General features: G+C 38.0%; 1 protein-coding gene across 1 annotated transcript in view; it reads left to right on the top strand.

Annotated features, from left to right (window-relative positions):
- Positions 1–17350, top strand: part of AGBL4 (AGBL carboxypeptidase 4) — a 736988-nt gene that overhangs the window by 193229 nt on the left and 526409 nt on the right. Inside the window, exon 2 of the mRNA XM_017867524.1 lies at positions 5556–5772. Within this exon, the coding sequence (XP_017723013.1) occupies positions 5556–5772 (217 nt within the window). The remainder of the gene's footprint in view (positions 1–5555; positions 5773–17350) is intronic.

Below are 17350 nucleotides of genomic sequence, written 5' to 3' on the forward strand. Positions count from 1 at the left end.
CCTTGGAATGGTGGGAAGAACATGTGCTTAGCAGTCAGACAGTAGTGTACATCAAACAGATAGCACAGCTATGGAGATTCAAAAGGTGCTTAAAATTTGCTACTTCCTTTGGGGATATCTGAGTGACTTTGTGATCCCCTTGTTTTGCACACCTTTTTAAAGACTTACAACCTGGAAAGAATGATATTTTGTTATGTCCCTTTCTGCTAATTTGAAGAAAAATGCTTGTGTCTACTGGGGTTGAAACGCCTTTATTCCCATCTGTATTTCTCTGCTTGATTAGAGAGGAAATTAGGGCTCCTGTCTGTCAAGGCTCGTGAGGATGACTAGAGAATGCTGTTGTTTTAGAGAAACTTATGTACTGCATTAGGTCTGGGACTTCTCTTCTTCCTATGTTCTGGTAACCTCAAATGATGCTTTGGGAATTTAGCTGAGGGGTCTGAACAGAAAGTAGAGAGGATGATAGATGGGAGGGGAATCATTGATGCACTCTTAAGTCAACTCAGTCATTTAACAAAATACGTTGAGCTCCTCTTCAAGACCAAGTACTGTGCTAGTGCTGAGGATTTTGAGGTGAATCAGAAACACAGCAGTGTCTGCAATTAGTATTTAGAGCAGTTAATTCATCCTGAAGTTGTTGACGAAGACTTCAAAGAGGAACTATCATTTGAGGTAGGCCTCACTTCTCTATACAGAGATGCACTATGTAGAAAAGAATGAGAATCGCAATTATAGGCAGAAAGAACAGCATTTAAAAAGGCAAGGAGGTTTTTGAGAATATGATATATTCAGGGCATGACTTAAAGTTTCACTGGAGAGAGTACAATATATATATGTTAGTGGAGCTGACATTATTTATTCACAAACATATTTATCTAATTCATAAGCATTCTTGGCACTTCATCTATAAGCCGTTGTATAGGTCCTGGAGAACTAGAGATGAACAATATGTAGTACCTGCCATCCAGGAGAGCTCATTCTCATAGTGGAGACAGGAATATGTTCAAATTGATGTAGTGAGATAGGAGCTATAATAGAGAGCTAGAATGAGATAGAATAGACAGAGAAATAGAATGAGATGACTGAATCTGAAGATGTAAGTTACAGACCTCCCTCATTCATGTGGATATCCTCAAGACATTGAACTCAGGACAAGGCCTTATTCCAAGAGCTGGATCAGCCTTTAGTCCCCACGTCTTGAAAGCACACACCACAGGACCTGAAATCTTCCTGGGTGTCTGGCAGGATCGGGTGCTGTGCCATTTTCTTTCTGGGATTTTCTGGGGAGTCATGAACAACCTACTTAAGCATAAAGGTTCTTGACTCTACCTTTATTTTCATACCATTGATATAATATGAATAACTTCAGAGGCTTGTTGAGAGGAATAAAGAAGTGAATACATTATAAAGTAATTAGAATGGCCTAGCATATGGTCAATGCTATATAGATATTAGGAAATAGTACTATAATAATTATTATCTTATTGTTTCCATGGATATCATAGACTATCTGTGTTAAATGGAATCATAAGTCTGCCTTGTCTAACCTCACATCAAGTACAGGAACTTTATCCCCTAAATCTTCTATACTTGTACTTCTCTGTAAGGCAGCCCTCTCTACTTTCTCTTCAGCTGAATGTTAAAGAGTCTCTATACTGAACTAGAATCTGCCTTCTTGTGATGCCTACCAATGTTATTCTGGGATAAGAAGTTTTTTTTCCCTTTTTTTCATTGCTTTTAAATAAATAAGTATTGCTTGAGACTGCTCTATGCCATCACTAGAGTTAAAGAAGTAACACAGTTTATGTTTTCAAGAAGCCTACTATTTGAAGAAATATCCAAATATCCATTTACTTTTATTATTCATTGTTAAGAGACAAACTAGATAATAAAATCTTTTATATCAGTTTTAAAGTAGGGAAAAAAATGAAGACTCAATAGTCAGGGAAGGCTTTAGAGAAGAGCTGTGTTAAAGGGTAGTCACTTATACATTGATTTATTCATTTAAAAAATATTTAAACCTTTGTTGACAATTGACTACATGCCTCATCTATCAGTAGGAGTTCACCAAGTATGAAGATGGTGGGGAAGGCAGTTCAGGTAGAGGAAATATCGAGTACAAAACATAGAGATATTGAAGGTATGGCACAAAATTGTGTTAGGGAGTTATGAGTAGTTGAATATAAACAAAGCAAAGGTTTCAAGGAAGGTGAAATGGGTGATGATGCTGGAATCACAAGGCCATCACAGGAAGCTTTGTGGGCCAAACTGAAATGTGAGGATAGAAAGTTGCTTAAAAGTTTTTTAGCAAGAGAGTACTGTAAAATCAGGTTTTTCTGGAAGTAGAAGTTAAGGCTGTAAGTTGGATGGCAAGGGGAAAAGGAGAATGGAAAGATACTGTAGGGATTATGAATACAGGATTTTGAGCCACACTGGCCTAAGCTTAATATAGGATCTGCTGCTCACTGATCTTGTGACCTCAGAGAATCTTTTATTTTTCCTCTCGTGGCTTCAATTTTTTTTTTATCTATGTAAAGGGGATAACAGTCCCAGCTCATAAGGTTATTGTGAGGATTAAATGATGATGCATATAAAACACTTAATACAATGGCTGAGACATAACGAACAAAATAAGAGAAAAATCAGAAGTATGTCCCAAATGAAGGAGACATTTTTTCCTCCCTAGTTTCAGTCCCCTTTGCTTTATTCTTTGCATTACTTGAAAGTCTTGAATTTTGCCTGCTGAGCCCTCCTCAAATAGATTTCTGTTTGTATCCTTAGGAAAGTCTAGACAATCTAAGCCCTGAACAGCATCTCAGTTTCCCTGAATGATTGCCCCAGAGCCCATTAACTCTACTTTGTCTGCTAATCAGGTTAGGCATCCGAGCTCACCCAGGAAAGGAGCTGGAACAGCTGCAGGCAGTAGATGGATTCTCCTGATAGCACATAATCAAATTCAGTGGAGACAGCAGGCACTCAGAGTCAAGTTGCAGAACTTGGCTGGAAGAGGAGAAAACTGTGGTGACAGAATTTAAAGCATATACCCTGGTTGGATATACTGGTAAATAAAGAGCTGAAAACAGCATCATAACCTGAGACCTTATGACTATAGGAACCGCTTGTGAATGAAGACATACTCATCCAGGGCTCTAAGAGACTCAAACTCAGACCTTCAAGTCAGGGCCTGAAGTGACTATCACAGACCATTGGCTGAAAACATTAAGGCCACTTTCACAGACATATCCTCAAATACAAATCAGGAGCTCTGAGACTCGCATATGCCGCCAGCCTGCCTCACTTTCCTATATCTTCAATAACATCACAAATGTAGAGCATCATGTATTCTGTCCATACCCACATCCTTGCACTGGTCTGTTCTCTCTCTAATCTTGACTCTTCACTGCTTTCTTCCCTCTCCCTCTTCAGACCTCTTCATTTTCCACTTTTTCCTCTGTAACACAGCTCCATGGTTAATAATCCCACTTCGATCCTCAGTCTTTAAGTTCACTTCTTCGTTTACCCCTTGTCTTAACCAAACTAGACTTGGTTAAAAGTCTATGATGCTTAAATATTTGCTGAATAAAACAATGAACTGAGGCCTGACTCTCTTGGAGGACATTACTTCCCCATGATGATGGGGAAGTAATGTTCATTTAAGATGAACATTACTTGAGATGATGCCCTCTCAAGAAATCCTCATTCTTCTACACTGCACGTACAGAAGGATCAGGAGGGGTTACTTTTCTCCTCACTCCTCACGCACCTTCCAAGCCATCATTTCTCTACCTCATCACTGATAACTCCAGAATTTAGGGTAGCAATCTAGTTAGAAAAAGGAGTGCCTATAAGATTTGTCTTAAAGATATATTTCCATTATAAGAAGACTGTTATTTATATATTTATTGGCAGTAGCTTTGGGAGTAGGAGGCAAATGGACTCTATTGGTGGGCCAAAGTGCACCTCTTAACAACCTTTGATACTACCGCTGACTTTTATGTGAAAGTTCTGTTTCTTTGTTGCTTAGACTGCATATCTATCATCCTGTCCTCCTCCTCAGCACTTTCAGTTTCTTACACATCTTAGACCCCATGGCCCATCATTTTAGTCACTTTTTCTAATATAATCAAATACCAGAATATTTAATTAAATTTAATATAATCAAATGTATGTACAGGCATCAATGCCATGTAACCACTGCTGTTCCATAGGAATCCCACAGCTACACCTCCCACTCTGGCCACTTAGCTTCAGAAAGACACTAAGGTAGAAACAAGATTCTGCAACAAACACTAGTATGTTATAATGCTCTCTGTTCTATCTGTTAACAATTTTCTCCAGGTTGTTCTTCCTGGAGCCGGCACCCTTCTTGTTCTTCTCAATTTCCCCTCCTATACTTTCCTCCTCACATTTTTCTTCATATGCCCCTGTAGTCTATGGCTTCTCAATTGAATGCCAAGCCAATACAGGTGAGCCTTACATCCTTCATCCACTGTATCTACATTCCCCAGGAGCATTCCTTCCTTTAAGGATCTTCCAAATCAACCTTGGTGGCTAAGACTTATTAAGCAATTGATAAAAAAAACAAGAGTTACACAAAATGTGGAGCTGAACTGGCCTGGAATTTTCGATGTAGTGTATCATGGAAAGGGCACAGTTTGAGGTGAGATTTGCAGGATAAGCAGTATTTGAAGTAATAGAAAGAGACATTCACTGCAGGGAAACATTATGAAGAGGTTGGATATCATAAATCATGAGAGGGTAGAGTAACTCTTTAAAGTGGGTAAATGCGAAGATATTATGGAAACTATGACTGCAACATTTTTGTTTCCTGTTTGCATCTCAGTGTTTAGTTTAGCAAAATTGCCCACACAGCATATTTTAAAGCACTAGTTCCCAAAGTGCTTCTGTGGAAAATTAGTCTCGTGGAATGCTCTGTAGAAAATAACAGTAATAATTTAGAGAAATGTTGAATATTTTTCCCTTCCTTGAATATATACAATGCAGATGAGTTTATTTTAAAAGTTCTTAATTAGTCTTATAATTTAAAAAACCTGACTTCCCTGGGAAAAGTAGGCCTCTCCCATTCATATCTCTACAGCATCACAGTCTTTATTTGCCTTCAAGGCACTTTTAGAATCTGTAATTATATTGTCTACTTATTTTTAATATTTTATTGACCACTTCCCCACTATTCTCCATGAGGACAGAGATCTTGCTTGTCTTATTTATTATTGTACATCAAGGCCTGGGCATGTGATGCCACATATGTTAGGTGCTCAAAATAAGGATAAACAAATGAAGAGAATGTATCTATTTTTGTTTAACTTTGCATTTTCCAAACAGTTGAGAAAGGGTAGCACTGCATTGTGAGCAAAGAGCTGCCAGATTCAGGTCCGTTTTAGACACTATCTGGTTTGTGTTGTCATTCTCCCAGCCCCATTACCCATGGTTCTTGATGTTACAGTTTTTCTACTAGGCATTGATTTATATGTATTACCTTTTGAAGCTTGAACAGATGTCTCATATGCCCAAATTTCTTTGTTTATATATTTTAGGCAAAGGCTGCCACCCAAAAATGTTTACTACTACCGCTGCCCAGACCATAGGAAGAACTATGTGATGTCCTTTGCCTTTTGTTTTGACCGAGAAGAAGATACTTACCAGTTTGCTTACTGCTACCCATATACATACACTCGCTTCCAACATTACCTTGACAGCCTGCAAAAGAGAAACATGGATTACTTCTTTCGGGAGCAGCTGGGCCAGAGTGTGGTAAGGCCTGTGCCAGGTTTGGGTTACTCATTTAGAAACAGGCAATCTTGGGATAGGGACTTAGCAGTGGGTTTTTATGGAATGCAAATAATGAATAGTGGTGCTTTCCAGAACTTTTTAATAATTTACTAACTACAATTAAACAATTATATAATTAGTATTAATTTAACAATTCTTTAAAGTATTGTTTTTATTGTGTGATTTATTGTGACTATGGGGCACCGTAGTAAGATATGAGAAGAAGTCACAGAGTAAGATATGAGACAGATGGTTGTTTTTCTGAATGAAGCTGATAAAGCTCTCTAGCAAAATACAAAAGTTAGGTGAATCCCAAAACCTCTGAGAGAAAAGGAGACTTTTACTAGGTGTTACAAAAGGTATGGAAGCATTTTATTACTGTGAGCTTCTGATATGAAGAATACATTTCTTAGTGAACCAAACTTGCCTGCAGTACAGGTTAGCAAGTGATGTGCAGTTTGGTTGTGATGGCCACAGTGTGCTCTGTCCCTGTCATCCATCAGTTTCTGACTCTTTTTTCCTGCTCCAGGTTTAGTTTCCTGGGTCTAGAGATTTCAGTTTCCCATTCCATAATAGTTCCCTATTACTGATGTGACAAACTACAACAAACATGGTAGTATAAAACAACACAAAATTATTATCTTATACTTCTGGGAGCTAGAAATACAAAATGAGTCTCACTGGGCTAAAGTCAAGGTATCAGCAGATCTATGTTTCTTTTGGAGGCTCTAGAGAAGAATTTATTTCCCTGCCTTTTCCAGCTTCTAGAGGCTGCTTGCATTTCTTAGTTTGTAGTTCCCTTCCATCTTAAAAGCCATCAGTGGCTGGTTGAGTCTTTTTCATGCTGTATCACTTTGATATGAACTCTCTGTCACTTATAAGGATCCTTGTGCTTATAATGGATTTACCCAGATAAATCCAGGTTAATCTCCATATAGCAAGATCTTTACCTTAATTACATCTGTGAAGTCCCTTTTGTTATGTGAGGTAACATAGTCACAGGTTCTGGGGATTAGGAGTTAGACATCTTGGGTTGGGGAGTGGTGCATTATTTCGCCTACCACATCTTCCTACTTCCTTTTCTTTACTTTGTTCTTTTTTTTTTTTTTTTTTTTTTTTTTTTTTTTTTTGAGATGGGGACTCACTCTGTCACCCAGGCTAAAGTGCAGTGGAGAGATCTCAGCTCACAGCTCACTGCAACCTCCGCCTCCCAGGTTCAAGCAATTCTCCTGCCTCAGCCTCCAGAGTAGCTGGGATTACAGGCATGCACCACCACACCCAGCTAATTTTGTATTTTAGTACAGACAGGGTTTCACCATGTTGGCCAGGCTGATCTCAAACTCCTGACCTCAGGTGATCCACCTGCCTTGGCCTCCCAAAGTGCTGGGATTACAGGTGTGAGCCGCCACACGTGGCCTCTTCCTACTTCCCTCTTCCTCTTGTGCCCAAACTAGGATCTGAAGTTGTTCTCCATACTGAATTCATAAGTTTTACTCTTTGTTGTCAGCAATACTTTGGTTGCTGAATAAGAATAAGCAGGTGCTAATTTGGTTTTATGTTTTACTCTTCAAAAAGTGTGGATTGTGCCCCTAAAAGAGGCATATTGGACAGGCTCTAAACATTCTAAATGAAGATACTGGTGAAATTGGCAGAAGATATTGTACTTGGGGTTCTGATATGTGTTGGTAGTTAAATGGACTCAGCCTAGTGACTGTGAGTTTCACATAAAAGTGAGACCTGTTTCTAAGTAAATCCAGGATACCTCAAAAAAGAGAGCAATAAAGAGGGCCTATGTGCAACTCAGGTACCTGAGAGACAAATGTGGTCATGTTATTCTTGTAGTCTGAGATTCTGCATGCACTATGATTTTGCTAAATATCTTTTCTCTACTCCAACCTTCTTCCCAACAGTGCTTCTCATGGTATCTTCACATTTGTATCCGTTGCCTATATATTTTGAACTGAAAATTGGTATACATGATGTATGAGTCAGCATGCTAGCAGGAAACAGACGGCAGCCTCAAATTAGGATAATTTAAGGAAGGTTTAATAAATGGGCTATTTACAAGGTATGGGCAATGCATGCAATGACAAGGTATAGTGAAATTCTCTAGGGCTAATAACAACTGAAAGGGAATAAAGGGAAGGAATGGTTAACAGAACACAATAGTAGAGAGTCATTCAGTGGGTCATGTCGGAAAGAATTAGTGACCTTCAGTTAAGGTGCACAGTTAGCCTAAGATAACTCCATGGAGAGTGCTTAGAAAAATAAATATATAGACCTCATTCTCTCACTTACATCTGATCTTCTTCTAGGGGTCATATTGGCCAACACAACCAGAATCCAGAGAACAAAGGAGCCCATTAATGTAATTCATACAGATCAGCCTCCCAGGGAAAATAAAAGGGTATAGAAGGGTGGAGAGTGGATGTAGAGGAATAAATAGAATACATTAACTGCACCTGGTCCAATTAACAGTATATTACTGAACAGTGAGATTATTTGAGAAGGGATTGTCAGAAAAATTCTGAGATTAATATTTGCTAGACATATGAATTATGATATTTTTTAAGAGAATGGAAAGTTCATTCATTACTCATAACTTTTAAGGCAGGATCTGTACATTTTACTCCTGTGCCCACCCCAACCTTCTCTTAGATTTATGACAGCCAGAATGTAGGTGCACAATGAATGTTTATTGAGTGAATGATTGAAACAATGAAAAAATTAATTAAGAACATGTCTGGAAACAGTGTGAAGAGCTGAAAACAACAGAAAGCTAATAAGAAAAACAACAGGATCAGTTAAGCTTCCAATAATAGATATTCAAAATAACATATATAAAATAACAACAACTTAAACAAGATAGACATTTATTTCTTTTCAATGTAAAAGTCTAAATGTAGGCAATCCACAACTAATTTTGTGGCTCTACTCCTTGAAAGCCTCAAAGAGTCAGGTTCTTTCAGCTTTCTTCTCTGTCATCCTTGGGATGTGGCCCTCAACCTCATGATTCAATATGGAATTCTGCCATGATATCTGTATTCCATGCAGCAGGATGAAGGAGATGGTGGAGAAAGAAGAAGCAGTTTTGTGGCATTGTCATTTACTAGAAGTCATTCACATTTAACTAAAGGAAGGATATGAAATGACGTCTTTGTTCTGAGTAGCCCAGTTTTAGCTAAAACTTGGTGGTCCTCTATGTGGGAGAATTGATATTCAGGGACAGCTTAAAGTCGCTGCCACAGGAAATCTGAATTCTGCTTTCAGCTCTAACATGAAACTACTTGTATTACCTTGAATTCTATGTTCCCTTTCTGGGGATAATTTTTTCACGTATAAAGTGAGAAAATTGGACTTGAATAGAAGTTTTCAAATTATCCTTGAGGAATTCCTCAGTTGGAAAAAGTAATAGTTTGAAACTCCTGTCCTACTTCAGAGCCTGTGAGAGATACTGTGGAGATATATAACAAGGTATACATACAAGTCTTCGTATATTTCCAGGAGCATATTCTGTACCAGGGAAAAGGGACATGTGCAAATAGCTCTGATACTTTAAAAAATATATAATTAAGGATATAATGAGTTGTTTAAGGAGTTAACAATAAAAATAAATGTCATGGAGAATGTCTTTAAAAGCTAAAGATTTTGTTTTAAGCCATCTTGAAAGATAGGTAGGATCACAGAATACAGAGTTGATAATAAGGTAGCCCAGAAAGCCAGAAAAGCCAAAGCCATTGCCTGGTGGTGGTAGTTGGTTAGAAGTCTGGTTTGATTGGAATAGGGAATTTATGGGGCTACTGGAAGATAAGGCTAGACAAGAAAATTCAGGCAAAACTCTGGAAAGCCCTAATTTTCATATTGGCTACATCCTTTATTCAGATTCTACACAACACACATACTGGGTTTTTTACTTTATATAGACCATTTGATTTTTTCTCACAATAATTTTATAGAGTAGGCAGAACTGTCCCAGTTTGGGGATAAATAATCTGAGGATAAAAAGATAAGTTTCTTCGTTAAGGCCACATGACTAGTTCATATCAGGGCCAAGATTTAAACCCATGGCTTCTAACACCATGTCCTGGCCCTTTGATGGACATTTTAACACCCAAAAAGATTTTTGAGAAAGGGATTTACCATATCCAAAGCAGCATTTTAAGAAAGTAAATTTAATGGAAATACGGGGTGTACCTGTGCCATCTGGACTAGATCAAGGAAGCTCTGTGGGTTGGCTCAATCCTGTGTTCTGGGCCTTGATGCAGATACTAGAGATTTTAAGGCTTTCTGGCATACTTTTGCAGACAGGATGATTCTCAGTTACCAGGGTATTTGATATGGCTTGTGTCTGAAGGCATCACTATAATTAGGTAATCCTTATTCCAATTCGGAGGGAGGGTAGTTACAAGTGGGAAGGCTAAACTGCCAGCATCCAGATCTTAGGGAGAGCAGGCAGGAAGAAAGATTTTGAATTTTCGTGCTAGAACTATTAATCACTATGGTCATAGCTGTCACTGGTACTAATTATATCATCCAAGAATATATTTTATTTTGTTACCAGTAACCCCTTTGAAACCTACTGAACAAAACCCCTTTGAACATGTATTTAAAACTGTGATCTGCCATTTAAGATGAAGACATCATGAGAAAGGTATTTTGATTATTGTTTTAATAGCTTTATTGAGGTATAACTTGCAGTGTATAAAATTCATGCATTGTAAGGGTATAATTTTATGATGTTTAGTATCTTATGATTTTTATAGAGTTGTGTATCTATTACCACAATCTGATTTTAGAACATTTCCATCATCTCAAAAAGTTCCCTTGTTAATTCTCACATCCAGTCCTAGCCGCAGGTAACTACCGATCTGCTGACACTATAAATTTGCCATTTCTGAACATTTCATATAAACAGAATTAGAGAATATGTAGTCATCTTATGCATCTTGCATTTTTCACTTAACACTGTAATATGGATGGACCTCAAAAATATTATAGCAAGTATCAGTAGTTCATTTTAAGTGCTGAATAGTATTCCATTGAAAGGATATACCACATTTTGTTTACCTATTCTCCAGTTCAAGGACATTTGGATGGGTTTCAGTTTGGACTTATTATGAATAATGCTGCTATGATCATTTGTGTACTTTGAATGGACATATGATTACATTTTTCTTGGAGTGAAATCACTAGGAAATACAATAAGTTTATGTTCAACTTTTAAAAGATAAACTGTCAAACTGTGTTCCAAAGAGTAGTGTCATTTTATATCCTTATCAGCCATGTAGGAGGGTTACAGTTTCTCCAGATGCTAGCCAATGCTTGGAATTATCTATAATTTTTATTATAGTCTTTTAGTGGGTGTATCTCATTATGGTTTTAATTTGTATTGCCCTTATGACTAATTATATTGATCATTTTCTCCTGTGCTTATTTTCCATTCATAAATCTTCTTTGGTGAAGTGTCAGTTCAAATCATTTGCCCATTTTTAAAACTGTGTTCTCATGAGTTTCAAGAGTTCTTTCTGTATTCTGACACAAGTCTTTTGTCAGTTATATGTTTTGCAAATATTTTCCTCTAATTCATGCCTGTCTTTTCATTCATTCTGTTAACCATAACTTTTGAAGAATAAAAATTTTAAATTTGAAGTCCAATTTATCAAATGTTTAATGGATTATGCTTTTGGTGCTATTATGAATGGCAGTACCTGTGCACCAAATCCTTGCCAGCATGTCAGTGTTCTTGATTTTGGCCAATCTGATACGTGTGTAATTGTATTTCATTGTTGTTTCAGTTTTCATTTCCGAATGACATATGCTGTGGAGTATCGTCTCATAGCTAAGAACTCTTTGTCTAACAGAAGACCACAATGATTTGCTTTTATGTTACTTTTCTGAAATATTTATATATTCAGCCTACATTTAGGTCTATAGTTCATTTTGAGTTAGTTTTTGTGTATGGAATAAAGTAAGGGCCTAAGTTCATTTATTTGCACATAATATCGAAATTTTCCAGCACTGCTTGTTGAAAAAGACTGATCTTTACTCAGGAATTATCTTGGCAATTTTCTCTGATGCCTCTGCTCAGTTTATTTGTTTGCTTGTTTTTAATATTCCCTTTTCTTTTTTAGAACAGTTTTAGTTTCACAGCAAAATTGAGAGGAAGATACAGAGATTTCTCAATATACTTCCTGCCCCTATACATGCATAGCCTCTCCCATTATCAACAATCTTTCACCAGAGTGCTACATCTGATACAATGGATGAACTTATGTTGACACATCATTAACACCCAGTGTCCATCATTTACCTTTAGAGTTCACTCTGGGTGTTGTACATTCTATGGGTGTGGACAAATTTATAGTGGCATGTGTCCACCATTTTAATATATACAGATTATTTTCATTGTTCTAAAAATCCTCTGTACCTCACCTATTCATCCTTCCCTTCCCATAACCCCTGTCAACCACTGATCTTTTTAATGTCCCCATAGTTTTTTCTTTTCCAGAATGCCATATAGTTGAAATTTGTATAGCCTTTTCAGATTGGCTTCTTTTGCTTCGTGATATGCACTTAAGTTTACTCCATATCTTTTCATGACATGATAGCTTATTTTTTAGCACTGAATAAGAGTACATTGTCTGGATATAATAGAGTTCATTTGTCTTCCTATTGAAGGATATCTTAGTTGCTTTCAGGTTTTGGCAGTTATGGTAAAGCTGCTGTAAACATCAGCATTCGGGTTTTCATGTGGGCATAAATTTTCAGCTCCTTTGGGTAAATTCCAAGGAGTCCAATTGCTGGATCATATGGTAAGAGTAGGCTTAGTTTTGTAAGAAATCACCAAAATGTCTTCCAAAGTGGCTGTACCATTTTACATTCCCAGTTAGCAATGAATGCGAGTACCTGTGCTCCACATCCTTGCCAGCATGTAGTGTTGTCAGTGTTCTTGATTTTGGCCATTCTAATAGGTGTGTACTGTATCTCATTGTTGTTTCGATTTGCATTTCCCAAATGACATATGATATAAAGCATCTTCTCATAAGCTTGTTTGTCATTTGTATATCTTCTTTTGTAAAGTATCTGTTAAGGTCTTTGGCCCATTTTTAATTGGGTTGCTTGTTTTCTTATTGTTGAGTTTTATATAGTTTGGTTTTTTCTTTCCTATTTTAAGCCCTAATTCCCAGGGAATCAACCCTGTGTTTATGTAGGTTAAAGGTAAGCTACTATTGGGCTGAGGTTATGTTCAGCCACCCTGAGCCAGTAAGGCTTCTATCTTCTGCTGGTGGATCTGTGTGTGAGGAGGGAAGTATATTCAAACTTTGGGCAGTTTTCAAGTCTGCTTTACTTTCCCTTTCATATTGTGTTGCCTATGTGCATATGTGTAGCCTCAAGATTGGTCAGAAGAATGTATTATATGAGTAGTATTATTATTAAATACCTACCATGTAACTAGCATTATCTAGACTCTGAGGATACAGCAGTGAAAACAGGTTCATGTCTTCGTGAGAGTTACATTATGGTAGGAAGAGACAGACAATATTGGAGTAATTAAATCAGCAAAGAGGATCAGTTTGGGGAGTAAGATTTCATTTAGAAGGTACCACTTAAATCCTGAGATATGTAAGTATTGTCTTCTCCCATTTGCATTTTTAACATGGAGATTTAATGAGATTAAGTAATTTGTCTACATCATGCAACTGGAGTTTGAAGCCAAGTCTTTGTGAACTTTATAATTATTTAGTGAATTCTTGCAAAGCTGTTCTTTAACACTACAAATATCTGGTGAGCATCTTCTGCCTGCCAAGTTCTATGTTGGATGCTGGGGAGAGAAGATTAATACAAAACACATTCTGTCCCTGAAAAGTACACAATATAATGGGTGACATAGATGTAAAAATGAATAAAAAGGTAAGATCTGGTATGATACAAGTAGTGGGCAGAAAAGGGGCACAAGGGAGTGAATGAAGACTTAAGGAAGGAGGCATCTTTACTTGAGTATCGAACATATGTAAAGAGGCTGAGATGCTATGGTGTGTCCCGACAGTGTTACATGACTCCTTGTGACAAAAGCACAGGGTCAGCCTAAGAATAGGAAGGGTGGTGACGGAGGATGCAAGAGAAATAAGTAGAAGCCATGTGAGGAGGGCCTTGAATGCCAAGTTAAAGAATTTGAACTATATCCTGAGGGAAGCTAGGAACCAAGCACAAGGCAGTATGATCATTGTGACACTTAACCCTTACATCTCTAAACTTCCCCTGCTGGTGGCAGCTTACCTTTCTGATAAGAAGACAGGTTGTCTAGCTGGCTTTCCTTCCCACAGGCAAAGATCTTCGTTAGCCAAGAGTACCAGGAGGAAAACCACCAAGACTACATATATAGTAATAGGAATGACAAAAGAAAACCTTAAGAAGTTGGCCTCTCTGATCTTAACACCTCAAAAGAATCTCTAGAGCTGCCAATGATTATAGGGATTTCATTCAAACTTAGCAAATATATTAATCATCTCCTATGGACAAAGACCTAAGCTGTAAAAACCAGCATCTTCTTTTAACATTCCAGAAACTTGACTTTTCAGTCTCGGCTCACACATCTCCTCAGCAGCCATGCTCCATCTCAATGACAATAAAGACCCACTATCCTCAAAACAGCTCCCTCCCTGTAACTTCCTCTCTTTGATTCTAGCCCCATCCTCTGGGCCTACCTTGCAAGTGCTTGCTCTTTTAGCTCATAGTCAGGCCTGTAAAGATACCAAGACAAGGCTGAAGCACTGAGAGCATTGCTTGAGGCCAAGAGTTCAAGATCAACCTGGGCAATATAGGGAGACCTCATCACTACAAAAAATAAAAACAAAATAGCTGAGCATGGTGGTGTGTGCCTGTAGACCCTGCTTCTCTGAGGCAGGGAGATTGCTTGAGCCCAGGAGTTCAAGGTTTTGGTGGCTACAATTGTGCCACTGCTCTCCAGCCTGGCAACAGAAGGAGACTCTGTCTTTAAATAAATAAATAAATAAATAACCAAACAAATAAGACAAGGATATCAAGACACTGACTACATACCCTTGATGAGTCTTCTCTTCTCCAAACTAATCTCTCTTTTCTCCTACCCCCAGAGAATTCAACATTTCTTTATATTCCATGGTGTCAAGCATTTTACCTTCTTTGTTGTTCTTCTTTGGACATGATCTAGGTTGTTATTTTCTTCTTAAAATGCTAGCACTGAATATAAAACTACACAGGGAATCTAAACATGTACAGCAGAATAGGACTATTGCCTTATATTACTCTGGATGTTAGATCTCTAGAAATGCAGTCAGAATTTACATTAGCTTCTTTGGGCAGGCAGGCCTCTCTATAATAGATTTTTTTTTGCTGCTATTCTTTAAATAAATATATTTTATTTATCTGATATTCTCTTTTTAATAAACCTCTGATTTTTAAAATTGATTTAAATTTATTTATGTTGTTTTTTTCCATGTTTATTTTAGATTCAGGAGGTACATATGCAGGTTTGTTCCCTGGGTGTATTGCATGATGCTGAGGTTTGGAGTACAATTGATGTACCCAGGTACTCAGCATAGTATCCAATAGTTAGTTTTTCAAGTATCCAACAGTTTTTCAAACCTTGCCCCACTCCCTCCTCCCATCTAGTATTCCCCAGTTTGTATTGTTGCCATGTTTATGTCCATGAGACCCCAGTGTTTAGCAGTCATTTGTAAGTGAGAACATGCATAAATCTCTTATTTCGAAATAATTTTAGATTTATAGAAAGTTGGAGAGATAATATAGAAATTGTTCATATGCCCTTTGTGACAGTAGGTAGGTGGTCAGGCATGAGCAGGACAGGAGAGAGTTCCCCACCTCCACACATACACACACACCAGGAGTATCAGGTGACAATCAGGTGATGGTCAGGCTGTTGTTAATTGTCTCTCTAAAGTAATAATTGGTCACAGCTGGTGCCAGGGAATGGCAGTCTCCTAATAGAAAACACCTGAAACTGGTAATGAACAGCTTTCCATTATGATCTCAGGAGCTGGGTGAGTGGGCTCAAGCAGCACATGCAGAAAGCCCGCCAGGGAAGAATCAGGAGAAAAGTAACGCAAGACCCCAGAAGTATGTCAACGTATAAAACCCCAAGTCAAAAAGTCAAATCATGCACTTGTCTTTCACCCTCTTGGCCCCTCCAAGTGTACTTTCTTTTCTTCCTTTCATTCCTGCTCTAAAACTTTTTAATAAACTTTCACTCCTGCTCTAAATCTTGCCTTGCTCTCCCCTTCTGCCTTATGCCCCTCAATCAAAGTCTTTCTTCTGAGGAGGCAAGAATTGAGGTTGCAGTAGACCTGCATAACTTGGATACCTTCCACTGGTAACACCTTCACCCAGTTTCCTCTAATGTTAATATCTTACACAACCATGGAGGATGTGTCCAAAGTAAGAAATTAACATTGGTTCATTACTATTAACTAAAACACAGAACTGTATTCAGATTTCACCAGTTTTCCACTAATATTTTCTTTTCTTTTCTTTTCTTTTTTTTTTTTTTTTTTTTGACAGTCTCGCTCTGTCGCCCAGGCTGGAGTGCAGTGGCACGATCTTGGCTCACTGCAAGCTCTGCCTCCCGGGTTCACACCATCCTCCTGCCTCAGCCTCCTGAGTAGCTAGGACTACAGGTGCCCGCCACCACGTCCAGCTAATTTTTTATATTTTTAGTAGAGGTGGGGTTTCACTGTGTTAGCCAGGATGGTCTTGATTTCCTGACCCTGTGATCCGTCTGCCCCAGCCTCCACTAATATTTTTCTATTCTAGGATTCATCAGAATATCATATTAGCCTATGGTAGATTTTAAAAGAAAGCCTCTATACTTACCCTGATACAGTATGACTTATTGATTTTAGTCCTTTATTACAGTCTGCTGTGATAATTTTGATTCTTGGATACTCTTATCTGCAGGCTTAGTGATTTCACTCAGAAATTTTAGAGTACATATTTGCATTAGCCCATTCTCACGCTGATAATAAAGACATACCCAAGACTGGGTAATTTATAAAGGAAAGATGTTTAATTCACTGGTAGGCCTCAGGAAACTTACAATCATAGTGGAGGGGGAAGTATATCCTTCTTCACATGGTGTCAGCAAGGAGAAGTGCTGAGCAAAAAGTGGGAAAGCCCCTTATAAAACCATCAGATCTGTTAATAACTTACTCTCTATCAGGAGAACAGCATGAGGGTTGCTGCCCCATGATTAAATTACCTCCTACTGGGTCTCTCCCACAACACATGGGGATTATGGGAACTGCAATTCCAGGTGAGAGCTGGGTAGGGACACAGAGCCCAACCATATCAAAGCTTTTTAAGTATTAATTTAAGTCAGGAATACAAGTGTTTAACAGGACAAGACCTGAGACTAAGAACAGAGACCTAGGCATATTACTGGAGACTTTACCCTAGATTGGCATTTTTACATCAGTTTTATATCAATCTCTGGGTTTGATTATGCTGCTAACCCCAGTAATATGTGATGTATGTGAAACAAGATTTTAGCTTCCTCCAAATTAAT

The sequence above is a fragment of the Rhinopithecus bieti genome, unplaced genomic scaffold (assembly GCF_001698545.2).
Source record: "Rhinopithecus bieti isolate Rb0 unplaced genomic scaffold, ASM169854v2 scaffold_3764, whole genome shotgun sequence".
In the NCBI taxonomy this organism is placed as follows: domain Eukaryota; kingdom Metazoa; phylum Chordata; class Mammalia; order Primates; family Cercopithecidae; genus Rhinopithecus; species Rhinopithecus bieti.